This window comes from Lathamus discolor, chromosome 2 (assembly GCF_037157495.1).
Source record: "Lathamus discolor isolate bLatDis1 chromosome 2, bLatDis1.hap1, whole genome shotgun sequence".
Classification (NCBI taxonomy): domain Eukaryota; kingdom Metazoa; phylum Chordata; class Aves; order Psittaciformes; family Psittacidae; genus Lathamus; species Lathamus discolor.
In genome coordinates this window covers 111,205,346-111,221,733 of record NC_088885.1, presented here as the reverse complement: position 1 = coordinate 111,221,733, position 16,388 = coordinate 111,205,346, and the positions used below count along the sequence as shown (strand labels likewise).

Here is a 16,388-nt window from a genome sequence, read left to right as displayed (position 1 = left end):
AGCAATTGCTCCATCTGTGCGCCTGATGTCAAAACCCGCCGACTACTTCAGTTGAAATAAGGGGACAGAGTAGTCTGCAGCGACGGTTCAGCAAGCCCAATTTCACAGAAATGACTCAAGCCTGGTAAAGCACTGGAACACTAGCTTGTGTGAGAGAAACCACCTGCATTTTCACTACATTTCCAGGTTCATCTATTGTCACTTAAAAAGAAAAAAATAAATCTTTGGCCAAAACTATACGCTGTTTCTTTTCATTTGTTTCTAAAAGCCATTCTTCATTCATTGCCAATTTTAACCTTGGTAAGACTTTTAACCTCCATTTTCCCACCACTCCCCGCCAGCTCCCAAACAAGAGCTTTTACACTTATACTCAACCACTCCATTGATACAACTGGCTTTAGACCAGTAAGACAAAGTTCATACAAACCTTTTACCAAACACAGTCATTTATGGTGTAATTTCCAGTTTCTTTTGAGACAAAGATTCTTATCATAAAGTTTTTCTTTTCAGTAATAAACCAACAGTTCTTTAAACTGATAAAACTAAGTGCTAGTATCACATCTACCATACACCCACCATACCTGCATCAGAAGGTCACAGATTCAGGCTGGTTTAAACTAAGCAGCTCTGCACCGATGAAACTTCCACGCATAAAGGAAAAAAAAAAGAAAAAGAAAGATGGCTTCCAAACATCATCTCAGCAAAAATAAAGTCACAGGAGCAAAATCTGAAGATGAAAAAGATTAGGTCATCTAATGCCTCATGTCTTCTCAGGCTATTAAGAGTATTCCTAGTGCTGTATTCACTCCAGCTGTGACTCAGCTTCCTGATGTGTGCCACCTGCACTCCATCTCTTAAAATACTCATCTAGTATTTTACTACTCCAGAAATCATCCAGTGCAGTAATTGGAAACTATGGTTTCCAGAAAATAAAATAATAGCTTTCTCCATTTCTAGTTTTTAATCTTTCTAAGCGGTGACTAAACACACAGAAGAGCAGACTTCCAACATCCCACGCTGCCCAGCACACACACTTAGAAACAGATGTGAGATCACTGTACCATGAAGGAATTGGTTCAGGATGAATAGAGTTCAATTTTGAACACCTGAGCTGAGAGAGAGAGACGCTACAACCCATGGCCACACTTCCTACAGCTGCAGCTCCTTTCAAACACATTATGCCTGATTAAAAAACAAACCATACTTCACATATTTTCGGCCAAAAGTAAGTAAGGAGCTTTGTTTGAACAGCCTAGGCTTATCTCAAGAGGTATTAATCAAAGTTTAAGTAAAAAGCTTATCTTCCAAAACGACACTACTGTCACCATTCACACGTATGGTCTGGAAGTACAAAACCACTGATATTTTGCTCCACTGAATTTTAAACTACAGGTTAGAAGGAAAATAAGGTTATCCCAAAAGCACAAAAAGTGTTTTAAGAAGTTGATTTTCTCTTCTTTTTTAAAGATGGCATTTCTATTGCTAATGACTAGCTACCTCACAGAAAAACAAAGCTAGGGAACCAGGTGCTCATATTTTTAATGGAAATCCAAAGGAAAAGTATCCAAGGCTAAACTGGCTTAAAGTGGCACAGCACAGAAGTCAGACAATTGTACTGACTCCATCACCACTCACAGAGCAGGCAAGGTAAGTCAATAAACTGACCCTTTAAGATCTGTCTAGTTCAGTAATTGCCATTGGTATCCACTTGGCATTAAAAAAAAGTAGCCATGATCATGACCTTTGCATTTCTACAAACATTAGCCATTGTCATGAGGAAGACCTCTTTGGCCTCATAATTCACATGCTGTTAACAACCAGCAAGAGCACAGCATGTGTGTCAGTTACTAAATAATGGAAGAAAAATTGGATGTCACACTCGTACCCCACTGCTCCTGTGCACAGACATGCACAATGAAGCTAACATGTATTACAATTAAAACTTTAGAAAGATTAAAATAAATATTTTGTTTAATATTCACAGGTTTTGTTGGTTTGTTTTTAAACTTGGAGGCAAAATGAAGGGTTGTTTGGTTTATTTGTATTTATTTTGTCCTACTTCTTTTTGCCTGCTTTTTGAGGATAATAGGGCTCTTGACCACATTTTCTGTGAAGTATCTCTTAAACCCAAAATTCTATAGAAATGAGACAGAAGTACAGAGGTTTGAAAGGAATTTCATTCCCTCAATATTCATGAAGAAACCTAGGCAGATAGGCAGGACATTTGACTCTGTCTCAGTTACAGGTAAAGGCAATACAAAAGGAAGTCACTGGAAGGGCTGATACTAACCACATCCAGAATACAGAAAACATTTTAAATCAGGGTTTATCAACAAAGAAATACATATCTTTAGGAAACCAGGTTTCTTTAGGTCTGGCACTCCTGGAATTACTTGTAATACTTAGGTTTATTACCTATAAAACCAACATGGCGCAGAAAATAAAACTGTACGCTGCTTTCATCTGGCTCACAGCCTCCAGAAAACACACTGCAAGCAAAGAACAGACCTGGAACACTTTCCAGAGCCCACCTCACCCAACCCAGTGACCCACGCAATCCAAGAACAGCAGGGTGGCCACAACCTAAAACCAAGCTGGCATGTCAGACTACAAGCCTCCTACAAGCTACACAGCAGCCAAGAGCAGATACTTAGAGAAGAATACAAACACTGTGGCACTCCTGCAGTAGTAATTATCCAAATATTCTCCCAACCTCTGCTGATCTCCAGCTCAAGGCTCATTTAACAGCAACCATAAACTTATCCAGCTGCTTTGGAAACCGCCTACACTTTCAGCATGCCTGTGTCCTGAGAAAGCAGTACCACAACCCACCTCACACTTGCAGTCATCACCTTTTCTTTGCATTCAGCGTAGCCCCTGCCAGTTTCATTTGATGCTCCTCAGTTCTTTTCCACTGAAGACATGAACAGCTATCACCTTCTGCCCCGTGGTATTTATGGACCTCAGCTGTCTTACTCCCAGGCTGAAGTCTAGTCAGTGCAGTTGTTCCTCACACAGTAGTAGCTGCTCTTTGTCTCCAATCACCCTTACTGTTTTCTCCATTTTGTTTTGTTTTGGATTGGTTTTTTTTTTTCCAATTTTACCATTTGTTATTACAGAGAATAGAGGAAGAAGACTAACTGCACATGACCTTCAAGAGGTAGGTATACTAAAGATTCATGTATATGGCACAAACATGGGTTTTGTTTTGGTCTCTTTTTTTTTCCCCTAATGACTCTCAACATTTGCTTTTCTTTGTCTTTTTTTCTCCACCATTACGGACCATTAAGCTAGCATGTTAATAGCACTTTCCATTACAACCTCAAGACATTGTTTCTGAGCAATAGCCCATTCAGAGGATCTACACAAAACTGGCACACATGCAAGCACAGATATATACTGAGGAATTTCCAAAAGAGAACATTGTATATTCCTCGTACTACTATCCTAATCCATCACCAGGATGGAAAAGAATGACAGTTGGAATTCAGCTCTATCCTCCCTCTACAGTTATTATGGTATGCGATTGATTCTGTTACAGTGCTTCACAATGAGAAGGGAGATATCACATGTAAAAGAGTGACAATAAACCATAGGTCAGTTGGACTAGAAATTCTGCATATGGTAGTTAAACAGCCCAAGAATGCCAACAAACCTTTTTATCAACTCAGAGGAAACTGAGGTCACACTTCACTATATATTGTCTTCTTCCCATACTAGAAAATATTTACTAAGTAATATGATTCATTAAAGAAATTTCAGCACAAAGGAGGATTAAATCATCAAAATATAAATACAGATTTATATGGATATAAGCAAAGAATTAAGTACTAAAGTTCTTTTTCAGAAAGAACAAATTACAATCAAGATTATGCGAATATAATTTATCCGTCTGCTCAATCCTTGAGATCTTCAGCAGCAAGAAACTGAGGTCAAAAAAAATCCCCACAAAAACAAAAAGTATAACCAACTTGGTATGATGGGTTGTGAACAATCTGGAAGCAAATGATACTTTTCACATGTGTATAATCACATAGGCACATGTTGCTCTACAGTGACTAGTCAAAAAAGATCACAGAAGCAGCAGAGCACACACCATGTGAAAACCAGAAGATAAGGTGGATTTTTCCTCTCTCTTCTCCTGAAGGCTGGCAAAGATCAGTGAAATTAAACACTGCCCAAGGCAATTGTCAAAAGCAGTTTGGCCATTAAAGTCATGTCATCTGGTGACCCAACTGACCTACATTAAACCCAGGCTAAAGGGCAATGTCATCTTTCTTTTCCTTCAGATAGCATGACTTTGCATCTTCAGCACAGATGGAAGACAACCCCTCTGGCCTTCTGGTTTCCAACATACCTCTTGCTACAAACCGAAGCTAGCTGCAACCAATCTTTTGTACTTGTTTGGCCTTAGATATACTGTGGTAGCATGAAACGGAGCTGAAAAAAGGCAAGTTTAATCATGGCAGTCAGGTGACATTCCCGATGACTGGAAAAAAAGGTAAAATAACCTCCATTTTCAAGAAGGGGAAAATGGAAGACCCAGGGAATCACAGACCAGTCAGTCTCACCTCTGTGCCTGGCAAAATCTTGGAGCACATTCTCCTGGATGGCATGCTAAGGCACATGAAAAACAGCAAGGTGCTTGGTGACAGCCAGCATGGCTTCACTAAGGGGAAATCCTGCCTGACCAATTTGGTGGCCTTCTATGATGGGGCTACAGAAACTGATGGACAGGGACAGAGCAGTTGATGTCATCTACCTGGACCTGTGCAAAGCGTTCGACACTGTCCCACACGACATCCATGTCTCTAAATTGGAGAGACATCAGTTTGATGGATGGACCACTCAGTGGATAAAGAACTGGCTGGATGGCCTCACGCAAAGAGTTGTGGTCAACGGCTCAATGTCCGGCTGGAGACCAGTAACAAGTGGTGTCCTTCAGGGATTGGTGTTGGGACCGGTCTTGTTTAACATCTTCGTCACTGACATGGACAGTGGGACTGAGTGCGCCCTCAGCAAGTTTGCCGATGACACCATGCTGTGTGGTTCGGTTGATATGCTGGAGGGAAGGGATGCCATCCAGAGGGACCCTGACACAGTTGGGAGGTGGGCTGATGCCAGCCTTATGAAGTTCAACCATGACAAGTGCAAGGTCCTACACCTGGGTCGGAGCAATCCCAGGCACAGCCACAAGTCGGGCAGAGAAGAGACTCAGAGCAGCCCTGTAGAGAAGGACTTGGGGGTGTTGGTCAATGACAAAATGAACACGAGCCGGCTTCAGTGTGTGCTCACAGCCCAGAAAGCCAACCGTATCCTGGGCTGCCTCAAAAGCAGCGTGACCAGCAGGTGAAAGGAGGTGATCCTGCCCCTCTACTCTGCTCTCGTGAGACCTCACCTGGAGTATTGTGTGCAGTTCTGGTGTCCTCAACATAAAAAGGACACGGAGCTGTTGGAACAAGTCCAGAGGAGGACCATGAGGATGATCAGGGGACTGGAGCACCTCCTGTATGAAGATAGGCTGAGAAAGTTGGGGCTGTTCAGCCTGGAGAAGAGAAGGCTGCGTGGAGACCTCATAGCAGCCTTCCAGTATCTGAAGGGGGCCTATAGGGATGATGGGGAGGGACTCTTCATTAGGGACTGTAGTGATAGGACAAGGGGTAGTGGGTTCAAACTTAAACAGGGGAAGTTTAGATTGGATATAAGGAGGAAATTCTTTCCTGTGAGGGTGGTGAGGCACTGGAATGGGTTGCCCAAGGAAGTTGTGAATGCTCCATCCCTGGCAGTGGTCAAGGCCAGGTTGAACAGAGCGTTGGGTGAAACTAGATGATCTTAAGGTCCTTTCCAACCCTAGCTATTCTATGATTCCATGATTCTAAGTTTTCTCCCTTAAGGGTACTCAACCAATATCTATCTAATCAGTGGCTTGATTATATATTTGATGAGAGATTTATAGGCTAAAGGAAATATTACAAAAATTGTCTATTTAATTATTATGAGATACCTCCAGTTTGGATGGTTTTGATAAATGAGACATATTATAATCACTTTTCTATTAAAACACTATATGTCAGAGAAGAGGTTACTGAACGAATCATTTACTTTAGACATACTTCCCTGCCTACACAGATTTGAGAGCTGGCATGTCAATAATGGGACATTTTTTAGGATTTTTTCTAAAACTTTAATACTTTACAAAGATCATCCACAATCAACAAAATGCTGTTCCACAGGTAACAGAGTGGGTCATTCCAGGTCTCTAATCCACTACAGCATTACTATGCTGAAGATCCAAGACCACTGTTTGCAGAACTGCCACAGAGGCAATACCCTCCAAATGCAATTTACTGTGCAGCTGTCTTTTATTCATTTTGTAGACAAATGAGGAGTACAAGTGGCTCAAGTAGGAGCACATATACTAATTGGTTCGGTGAAAACAAATATAATGGAACAGGATTTTGCTCTTGTTGAACCCATAAGGAAAATTACCTTTTATATTAAAAGATGCATATTTAGTTAGGTCAAACAGATTTAACTGTTGCTTATTCTTAGGATCACAGAATTATTCAGGTAGGGATGGAGGTCAGAAAGCCTGCATTATAAGCTCCTATTAACAGCAGGATCAGCTGTGAGAGCAGACCTGACTGCTCAAGGTTTTGCACAGTCAAGCCTTGAAAACCTCCAAGGAAGCAGACTGCACAGCACCTTTGGTGACACATGTCTCTGCCCGATCATGTTCAGGGTGAAAAGGAAAGCTGCTCCTCAGCTTGTCAGTCCCAAGACTGCCTCTTTACAAGGGCTGACTACGGAAATTCTATCAAGTCAGCTTATAGGAAGAAAAGAGGATGAGAAACAAAAGAACATGTTTCCCATTTATTAAGAATACCTCTTTTATGCAGTACTTGAGGAGAACCCCTCATCTTATTGAATCACTATTTCTAGCAAACGGTGTTCCGCAAAGGCTGTTTTAAGATAGAAAGTGCTTAAAATCTTGTATCCTCAAAATGGCACTTAGATCATTTCTATATTCTGCTCTTCCATCAGAGAAAACCACTTCATCAAAAACAAAGAATACTCTGACTTACTATTCCAACTTTGTTCAGTGTGGGCTGCGAGACACAATACTTACTTACATTGCACAAACTTTCTTGTTTGTCAGCAAAAGACATTTTGTACACCTGCCAGTGTGCCAAGAAGAAGTTTATAGCTTCATCCTGCAATGTCTGTGCCTCTTCATCCTCCATGTTTGTTGATCGGAATAAAGAGCGAGGCTGCATAATAGCTCAGAGAACAGAATTTAGATCTCCTCTGGTCTCAAACTATGCAAATTTATAATCCATGTATGTTTCATAGTGTGCTATTTCTCAAGAAATAGTACATCTGCTAAAGCATCAGGTTGGTTTTACCCACGATCAAGAAAAGTTATTCCCATGTTTAAACCAGAAGCATACTAAATATTCCTGTAATTAAATCATCTTGTTGGTTTTACCCACACTTTCGGTCTTCAAAATCTTTTAAGAAAACTGCAGAAATGCATGCAATGCATAAGAATGCAAACAGCTAAATCAGCTCAGAGTTTAAATTGTTTTTAATAGCCAAACTATGTGAGGGGAAAAAAAGCCAAAAACAATTCATTTGGCATTTGAGCTACAACTGTTTTCTCTGGTGCTTAACCACGCCGGGATCTTACTGAGGTAAATACACTCTACCCCACTGAAGGGTAGTATCCTATTGTTAAAAGATCTAAAGAGGTATGTAATAAAAAGAATCGTTCCAAGCATTTTAAAAATAAGGGCATTCAAACATCTCCCATTGAAAAATAAAACCAACAACAACAAACCAAAACCAGCCCTATGTTTTCTTAACAATAACAGAACAGCAACAAAAATCAAAGTTGCAAAATTCTCTTCTCAAATTCACTGTCAAGGTTGGCAGCCTTACTTACGTAGCTCTAGACACATAGAAGCAGAAACATTACACACACACTTCTAAAAATACTCACACATGAGGCACCAGGTAGAATCTCCAATAATCACCAATCGGCATGTTGAAGGCAAGAACATACGGTTAATGCCTCATGAAAGGTTAAGTTTCTTATGATTGCATTAACATCTTTCATTTTGCCCAAAACACTTATTTTCAAGAGAAGTGTTTCCATTGGATGGACTCCTTAAGATTATAATGAAAGGTAAGTTTTCAGAAAGAATTTAAACTGGAATCTAAAAAAAAGTTGACAGAAAAGCAGTATTCCACATGCTCTGGTCAAGTAATTCCTCTATGGAAAGAAGAGCAGAGCAAGCTCTTCAGCTAGCACACTTAGATTCTGTATGAAATATGCTGGCATATGGTTTCCTGCAGCTTTCATGAACAGAAATGAAAACTCTGTCTTTTGAGAGCTGTGTCTGGAATACTTGCAGGCACTACCCAACCCATCAATCTGATACGGAATGAAATCAAAGGCTGAAGCTTAGCAAAGAGAAATCTCAAACAGAAATAGGTAGCTTTTTGTTTGCTATTTAAGCACCCATTTTCAGCATAACTATCCTTTCTCATCCTTTTTTGAAAGGGAACTGGCTGAAGTGCCCGTTATTGTGTGTAATTGCTTAGAAACTAGGTAATCTTAGCAGAAGATATTGGCACCATTTTAAAACATGAGAGATGTAGTCTGGGAGGAAAACAGGGCAGCATGAAGTGAAGAATTCTGTACTCAGGTTTTTCCAGTCCAAAATACTTTGTGTCAAATTCAGTATCATGCCCTAATGCTTATCTGGTACCTGCAATATATCAAAAGATGTTTACAGCATATGTAACATTTGCCTTTTGTAACATACTGATTCTCCTTGCCTCTTGTTGAGATTAAACACTGTATTTCACAGGAAGGCAAGGTCACTCTTGCTTTAAACACAGCCCACAGATTTCTAGATAAAGGAAGGTTCTACCATTTAACTGCACATAAGACTTGCTGTGAATTTGTGCTAAGTCAAAGAGGGTTTCTATTATTGGACTGAAGTTTTTTATTCAGACCCTAACTTCCACGTAACAAATCAATGTTCTTTTTTTGCTGTGTTTGAAAAGCATTTGCATACAAGGTCCAAGGAGCCTTGCTACACTGCCAACTGGCCTAAGCAAAACATGTAGGTTCTGGCTCTGGGCAACCTTTTTTTTTTCCTCCAAAAAGCAAAGCTATGCACTTTTCATAAAAGCCAGCAAAACCTCCCCAGGTAACTCTTTAATCTCTGTACATGGCAGAATCAAGCAAAATCCTTACTCTAAACCTAGCTCCCTATCCCAAACCAAAGAGCAGGGACAGCAAGAGAAGATCCTACCTGCTCCAGCTGCTCCCTTGCTGCTAGCATGGTAAGACAGCAGCAAAAGGGTGTTGGGCACTTTTTTCCTCAACTAAGGAATTTACAAGCACTCCTAGTAAGCTGACAACTGCCACATGTTACATACTTGTAGCTTCAGCCCTCAAAAACTCCAAAAGGTATAGAGAATTTGGTTTCCCCTCTTGTTATAAAACTTTCATGAAATGTAAATGAAAGGAGCCCTGTAAGTGCGACCACAGGGTTAAACGAGTTTAAAAAAATAATCATGAAAACAAAAATTTAAACAAAATTCTAATTCTATGGTGCCCAGCATACATTTTTTTTTTTAGTTGTATACCTTATTTCTCTTACGCACTGTACATCTTTTTAAGTGAGATGGAAGGAAGAGGACTAGTCCTTCTGGCAACTCACAGAAGTGCACGTATTCCCATACACACATATACTTATGCATTCCTTAATTCAGCTTTTTGTATTTACCGGGAAGAGGTAATTCTTAAATAGTTTATTATAAAACTAAATGTTCTGATCTCAAATTACACCTTTGTCCATGGCAATGGAATCAGAAGTGTAGAACTATCGAAGAAATAACCTAATCAAATTAAAGGCTTCCCTACAAAGACTTTAAAATGATAATTCATGAGAGATGCGTGCCAAGCACCTTCTGTCCTTCATTGCAGGGAATAATTCAGTCTGCATTCGGTTTCACCCCTCTGGTGTCAGCCACCCATCTGTCACCACCTCCCTTTTTCTGGGGTAATCTGCTCTGTACTTAGGAGTATCTGCACACTAGCCTTCTAAGCCTCATCTACCTCAAGAAAGTACCTCTTGCTGATACTGGGGGAAGTGATGGTCCTACCCAAATACAGGGAAATACTTGCCTAGCTAAGCACAAACCATTGCCAGCAGCATCTGCAAAACTGTAATAAAACGGCCTCTCCATCTTATCCTTCCAAAGAAACTCCATTTAACGGCAAGGAAGCAGCAGAATGTTGTTTTTTATAACCTGCCTTTATAAAAATATGTGATCTGCAGGCATACTCTGAGTCTTACCTAGATGAAGACAGCGTGGAAGGTGATGGTAATTTAGCCCAGTAGCATGGGGATCGCACCTACAGCCAGTGCCTTTGCATGGGTTTGTCCCATAAAGGGCTCCAGATTATGTGGCAACTGACTCATTTCAAGGACGCACAAAGAGAAAAATACCTGTATCTTCCCTGGTCTCTTAGGATTCTTCTCAACTGCAAATACTTCATGTCTGCCAGGCAAAAAGGACTCATTGTATACCATGCCTCAGTTCTGCTTCAGACCATGTACAACAGTCAGCATTAAGAACAGCTGCAGTGTCTGAGATGGCAGCATGGAAAGCTACAAAACAAACTACATTCCAAACACATTCCCAAGCCAGCTTCACATACTGAGTCTCACAGAAACTCTAATCTTCAAGGTGATTACTCTGACACAACTTTACTATAAAGGGAGAAGAGACGGCAAATTAAACACACCAAATCAGCTACAGGGAAAATGTTGCCAGTTCCTTGAAAATTACTTTGTAGAATTACTTATTCTGAAATTCTGGCACTTACAAAATAGTTTTTGAAAAGAGATTTTGTTTTAACAAAACTTAATTTAAACAAGAGCTTTTATGCAGGGTCATAAATGCTACTGCTAGCTGCAGAATTAGATGAGTACAGGTTGCATACATGGATATATACTAATATATTGATTAATATATACTCAGTTTATTAAATGAAAAGATGCAACAAACCAGTTACTAGCAATAACAAAGATCAGAAATGTGAATGACTTAATATGTATGAAGTAATATTTTTTAAACTCAAAGAGCTTTAACAACAGCTTTAGAGTTTCCCCTGCCTCTTCCAACTCTGTTCACACTATCTATCTAGCAACATCAGCTATAAGCAGCTCTACAGCAAGGTGCTAATAAACTCTGATGCTTTAAAAGCCTTTAAGGTGCAGCAGGCAATGAGCAAAAAACAAAAACCTGTAAGAGGCAAGGGGAATGGAGGGGTTAAAAAAGAATCCATCCTGAAAACCATCAGTTAAACAATAAAGATTTAAACTTCATCCTTGTTACAAAAATAGCAATTATTTAAACTGTGTTATAAATATATAATCCTAGCACATATGAGTGCAAGGAATTCTTTTTTTTAATTAAAGCACATGTAATCAAAAGGATTAAATTATTTTTCATTATTGAACTATTAAAAGTATTTAATTACATAATTTAAACTGTACCTTAACTGAAAAATTGGGAAATCATTAATAGGCAGTGTCCCAACTTTATCTTTTGGAGGTTTTGATCTGGGCACGTACTCTTATCTATACAGAACCAAAACCTCCCGTAGTGCTTCATACACACAGATTAAGATCTACAGTTTTCCTTCCGAGCTCATATCTGCGCATTGTCTGTATTCTACAGAAAGAAAACTATGACCCAAGGAGTTTAAAATTATTCACCTAACAGCCACCCCGCAAACCAGTGTAATGCAAAGTCATCACAAGCATCAATGGTTAATATTTGAACCAAGATTTTTTGCAAACCAGCTCTCCCACCACAGATATGGACGATGCTTGCTGCAGCAATGCACAAACTGTCAAGCAACCCGCAGAACTAAGTAATTTTACACAAATTTAAAAAGTCGTCTTCTTGGAAATACATTTCGAATCCTTACAATCACTTCCACCATCCAGTTTTCCAGGGAAGATGTGAACATGCATATTCCCGCACGTTTGGCTATGAAGTTGTGCATGTAGTTAAACTTTCTCAGAAAAAAGTACTTTCCTGGTTTTCCCTAGCAGCTTCATTTTTGAAGTATAATTTCGCAGACACAGTAGTGCATTACATAGAAGTAACACAGTTTACAAGATTCAGGTAACCGTCTGATTGTAAGTGGAAAAACAACACCCCAATGCAAATACAAACTTAAGCTTCTTTACGAGAATTCTGTCGGCTGGAAAAGGCACTAAGTCACATCTGGTACTCTTCACATCTGTATTCCAAGAATCCTGAAATGACCATGCCTTAAAAAACCCCCAACATTCCTCCATGCCGAAAATCCCTACACTAAGCCAGTGTAGATTTTTTATATGTAGCTTCTAGAAGTAGCACTAAAAAATTAAGCAAGGGAGGATAATTGATTCATTACATCTATTTCTACTATATTTCTTTTTTTTATTTTTTGCTCCCCATTTCAAAAGGCATTGTTTAAATTGCCCTAATCTGCAAACAGCAACAATAAGTGTAGCAAATACTTGACAATGAAGATGTAAAGCCTCTAAAAACCTGTTACCTTAGTAACCATGGGAATGCAGGAGAATAAGAATACACAGAGTGTCAGGACATCATTTTGGATTCCACAGGGTTTGGGTTGAAATACAGTCAGCTTTCATTAGCTTTTTGTTTTTCCCAGTAGGTCCTTGGACTTTGAAACAAAACCTGAATGACAGCTATGAGCAATTCCAGCCTCACTCCTGATTAGCCACACCAAACAAAACAGCTCTCTTCACTGTGAATCCCCCCCCACCCTTTGCACCCAACAAGCCTCGAAACAAATGTTATTTATGCTGCTGACCCCTCTGGATATCACTAATAAAGCACATTCCAAAACAAAGAGTAAGCCAAAGAGCCACTTTCCTGGCACTTAGTAGATAATTCACTTTAAACAAACGTCCTGCAAGAAAAATAAAAAGTCAACATATCCACCCAGGACATTTCTGTAACCCCGCAGTTTATTTATAAGCTTTACAGGGTATGTCAATTCGACACCAACACTAAGAATTCAGCTCCTCACTTAAGTAACACCGTATTTCCATTTTACTCATGGAAGGGGAAAAGAAAATAAAGAAGACCACCCCCACTGAGGTCTGTTGGGAAGCCTGTAGTCAAGACAGAACAGAACAAAGATCTCCCAACCGCTGGCTTTAACTGGCTTAATTCCAGGTCCATCCCCTTGTTCTTTGCTGCTATCTGGTCACTTGGGAAAACAATCAGAAAAAAAAAAAAGCTCCAGGCAAAAGCATTGGAAAAATGAGCAAGCAACTCAAAACATGTGGATTATGTTAGACCCAGCCCATAGAACACCTAAGTGCTCCTTGAACTTTACATACAGCTTTATACCTGTGGTTTCCTCTCTCTGAGTACAAACCAGGGCTACCATGGTAGTGTTGGAGAGTGAGAAAAAAGGAGGGGAAAGAAAGAAGCATTTTTTGCTCAGTAAGAGGGAAAAAAAAATAAAACGTAGAAATAATGGGCTACTTGGTCATCATGTGATGACAAAAGTCTTTGCCTCAAAAAGCCTGGAAGGTAACAGTATTTCAGAGACACTGACCTTACCTTGCCTTTCAACTGATAAGGTGCTTCTTCCCCATTCACAGAAATTGCCATTCCAGGACACCACTGATACCTGTAAGAGCTTTTGTCTCTGTTCATTTGTAGTCTTCTGCAGTCATTTACACACATATGAATAGCAGTACCACAGCAGCAACACCCATTTTATATGCAATAGCCCAGATTATATTTTTTTACATTATGCTATATGAATGCCTGGATCATGTTAAACAGCACTAATAAACACCAAAGTTACACCCTTAAAACATTGCTCATGGGGCAAAACAGCCACCTATCTCCAAGCAACTGCAACTTCCAAGTTAAATAAAAGAGTATCTAGATTAATCCTGTTCTTATTGTGTACTGAAGACGACTTCTTGCATGACCCGTTCACACATTTTGTGTATATATAGAAAGGAGTTGCTATTCCCCACTCCTGAGTGCAATCAGATGTCCAGAAACAGGCTTATCTCTACAATACTAAGCAAATCCACAACAGTAATGAGCCAGCAGGTTATAAAAGAGCCCACTTTATCCAGCCATATGCAATAAGCAAGGCCATCTCTGGGTTTGAGACATTAGCTTAGGCCTCAGATGCTTGATTTTCAAGTCCATCTGTCCCTCCTTGTTTTGGTCACTCAGTACTCTGAAGCAATGGGGAAAAATAAGCACAATCACAAAATATTTTTTAGGAGAAAAGCATGTTAGAGGAAACTACAAGTTTTGAGAAATCAAAAAACCTTCCTAAAATGTTTATTTAAACTCATTTTTTTTTAGCATACTAACCACTTTCGGAATCATATTATTAAAAGCAGGTATCAGTTTACCTATATCACCAAAAATTCTCTTTCTTTCCATGCTTCCCTCTAATCTGTCACATCTTGCTTCATACTTTTAGAATGGTTTCACACATAGTCTCTGCCTAGCTTTGACTCCTGCCCTGAGCACAGTCAACTTGCTTGCAACTGTTTGGCCAGCACATCAAAAGATTCCTTCAGCAAGGAAGAAGGAAGATTCTCTTCCAGCAGTACCCATATCCCAAATGACTCTCCTATGAAGAGCCAGCAATGCAACATAAGTTAATTAAAAAAAGACATGGAACTGCTGGAACAAGTCCAGAGGAGGGCCACGAGGATGATCAGGGGACTGGAGCACCTCGCGTATGAAGACAGGCTGAGAAAGTTGGGGCTGTTCAGCCTGGAGAAGAGAAGGCTGCCTGGGGACCTCAGAGCAGCCTTCCAGTATCTGAAGGGGGCCTATAGGGATGCTGGGGAGGGACTCTTCGTCAGGGACTGTAGTGACAGGACAAGGGGTAATGGGTTAAAACTTAAACAGGGGAAGTTTAGATTGGATAGAAGGAGGAAATTCTTTCCTGTTAGGGTGGTGAGGCACTGGAATGGGTTGCCCAGGGAGGCTGTGAGTGCTCCATCCCTGGCAGTGCTCAAGGCCAGGTTGGACGAAGCCTTGGGTGGGATGGTTTAGTGTGAGGTGTCCCTGCCCATGGCAGGGGGTTGGAACTAGATGATCTTGAGGTCCTTTCCAACCCTAACTATTCTATGACTCTATGAATTTAGATTGATTGATTTAATCTAATCTTCATGAAGCTTCTCCATGGATCTCGCTCCCTCAGCATAAAAGATTAAAGAAATCACTAAAGCAGCAGTTATATTTCAATCTTTTACAGAGACTGCTGCCAACTACTAAGCAGTCCCACCACCCACAGCTATCATCCAAGAGGCATGCTAGGTAACCAGAAGACTCCAGGGCAGAACTGATCATAACAACTGTGTTCCTGCAACACACTCCCAGAGATAAAGCCTCCAGAAGTGGTCTAAGTGAAGCAGCTCAATCAGTAGCCAATCCAATGCAAAGCAAAGATTAGAGGATAAGCACAGTCCCATATGCCCAAAGCCTGGAGCTTTTCTAAAGGCAAGCATTTACCTGGGGAATAGCTTCTAACATAGAAGAGGGCTGAGGTGGACTATGAAGTAGTTGGCCATTTATCTCCACTGAGGACATGGGGTTTTTTTCTTTCCATTTAAGCTTCAATTTTGTGGCTTCAGAAAGCCATTTACTGGGAACAAAAGGCTCCCTAGAAACCTTTGTTTTGTTGCTTCCTCTCTGGAAAGCCTGTCAGTGGTACCAACTGCCATACCTTCCCAGGAGAAGGGAAGCTTGGCACTTCCACTTTCCATGAATGTGGTTTTGGAGTTGGGGTTGTGGGCTGGGGAGGAAAGGATAGCATCATTCTTCTCCTTACAGTAAAAAGTGATTGCTACAGTGTCCAAACTCTCTCCTGCAAACCACAAACATGCCTTATTATCACAGGAGAGAAAGATTTCTCAAACTCATGCTAAGGACAGCACCACTATAAGCTCTGTAAGCGGAGGCTGACTCAGAGCTGCAATAGGAGCATTGTAACAATGACATATGAGAGGAGCATATGTGAACTGTCCCAGGATGGAAAAGCAACTGATCATGATTCTACCTCTCTGCTCCCCCTCCCAAAAGAAAGCCCCTGCAGAGCATCCTGACACTGAATAGCATTGCTCAGACTCTGGTTGACTGCATCCAGGAGAAGGCAAACAATATACATAAATAATTCCATCCTTGCAACAGCAACATGAGAAGTTGAACACAAGCAGATGCAAGTCTTCCACCTTCTTCCCTTTCTAGAATTACTGCCTACCCGTATGTAAGGTAAGACATAGGCA

At 40.4% G+C, this 16,388-nt stretch overlaps 1 protein-coding gene across 3 annotated transcripts in view; it reads right to left on the bottom strand.

Moving 5' to 3' along the window:
* The window catches only part of GREB1L (GREB1 like retinoic acid receptor coactivator), a 138,223-nt gene that overhangs the window by 104,694 nt on the left and 17,141 nt on the right, over nt 1-16,388 (bottom strand). Inside the window, exon 1 of one of the 3 annotated variants that reach the window (XM_065668096.1) lies at nt 12,638-12,705. The exons of 1 other annotated variant lie outside the window; for it this stretch is intronic. Coding sequence is in view for 1 of the 2 variants with exons in the window: in XM_065668097.1 (XP_065524169.1) it covers nt 12,638-12,649 (12 nt within the window). In the remaining variant the exon portion in view is untranslated. Of the gene's footprint in view, nt 1-12,637; nt 12,706-16,388 lie in introns of those variants that run through there. One more of the 3 variants, XM_065668097.1, reaches the window with a different exon arrangement.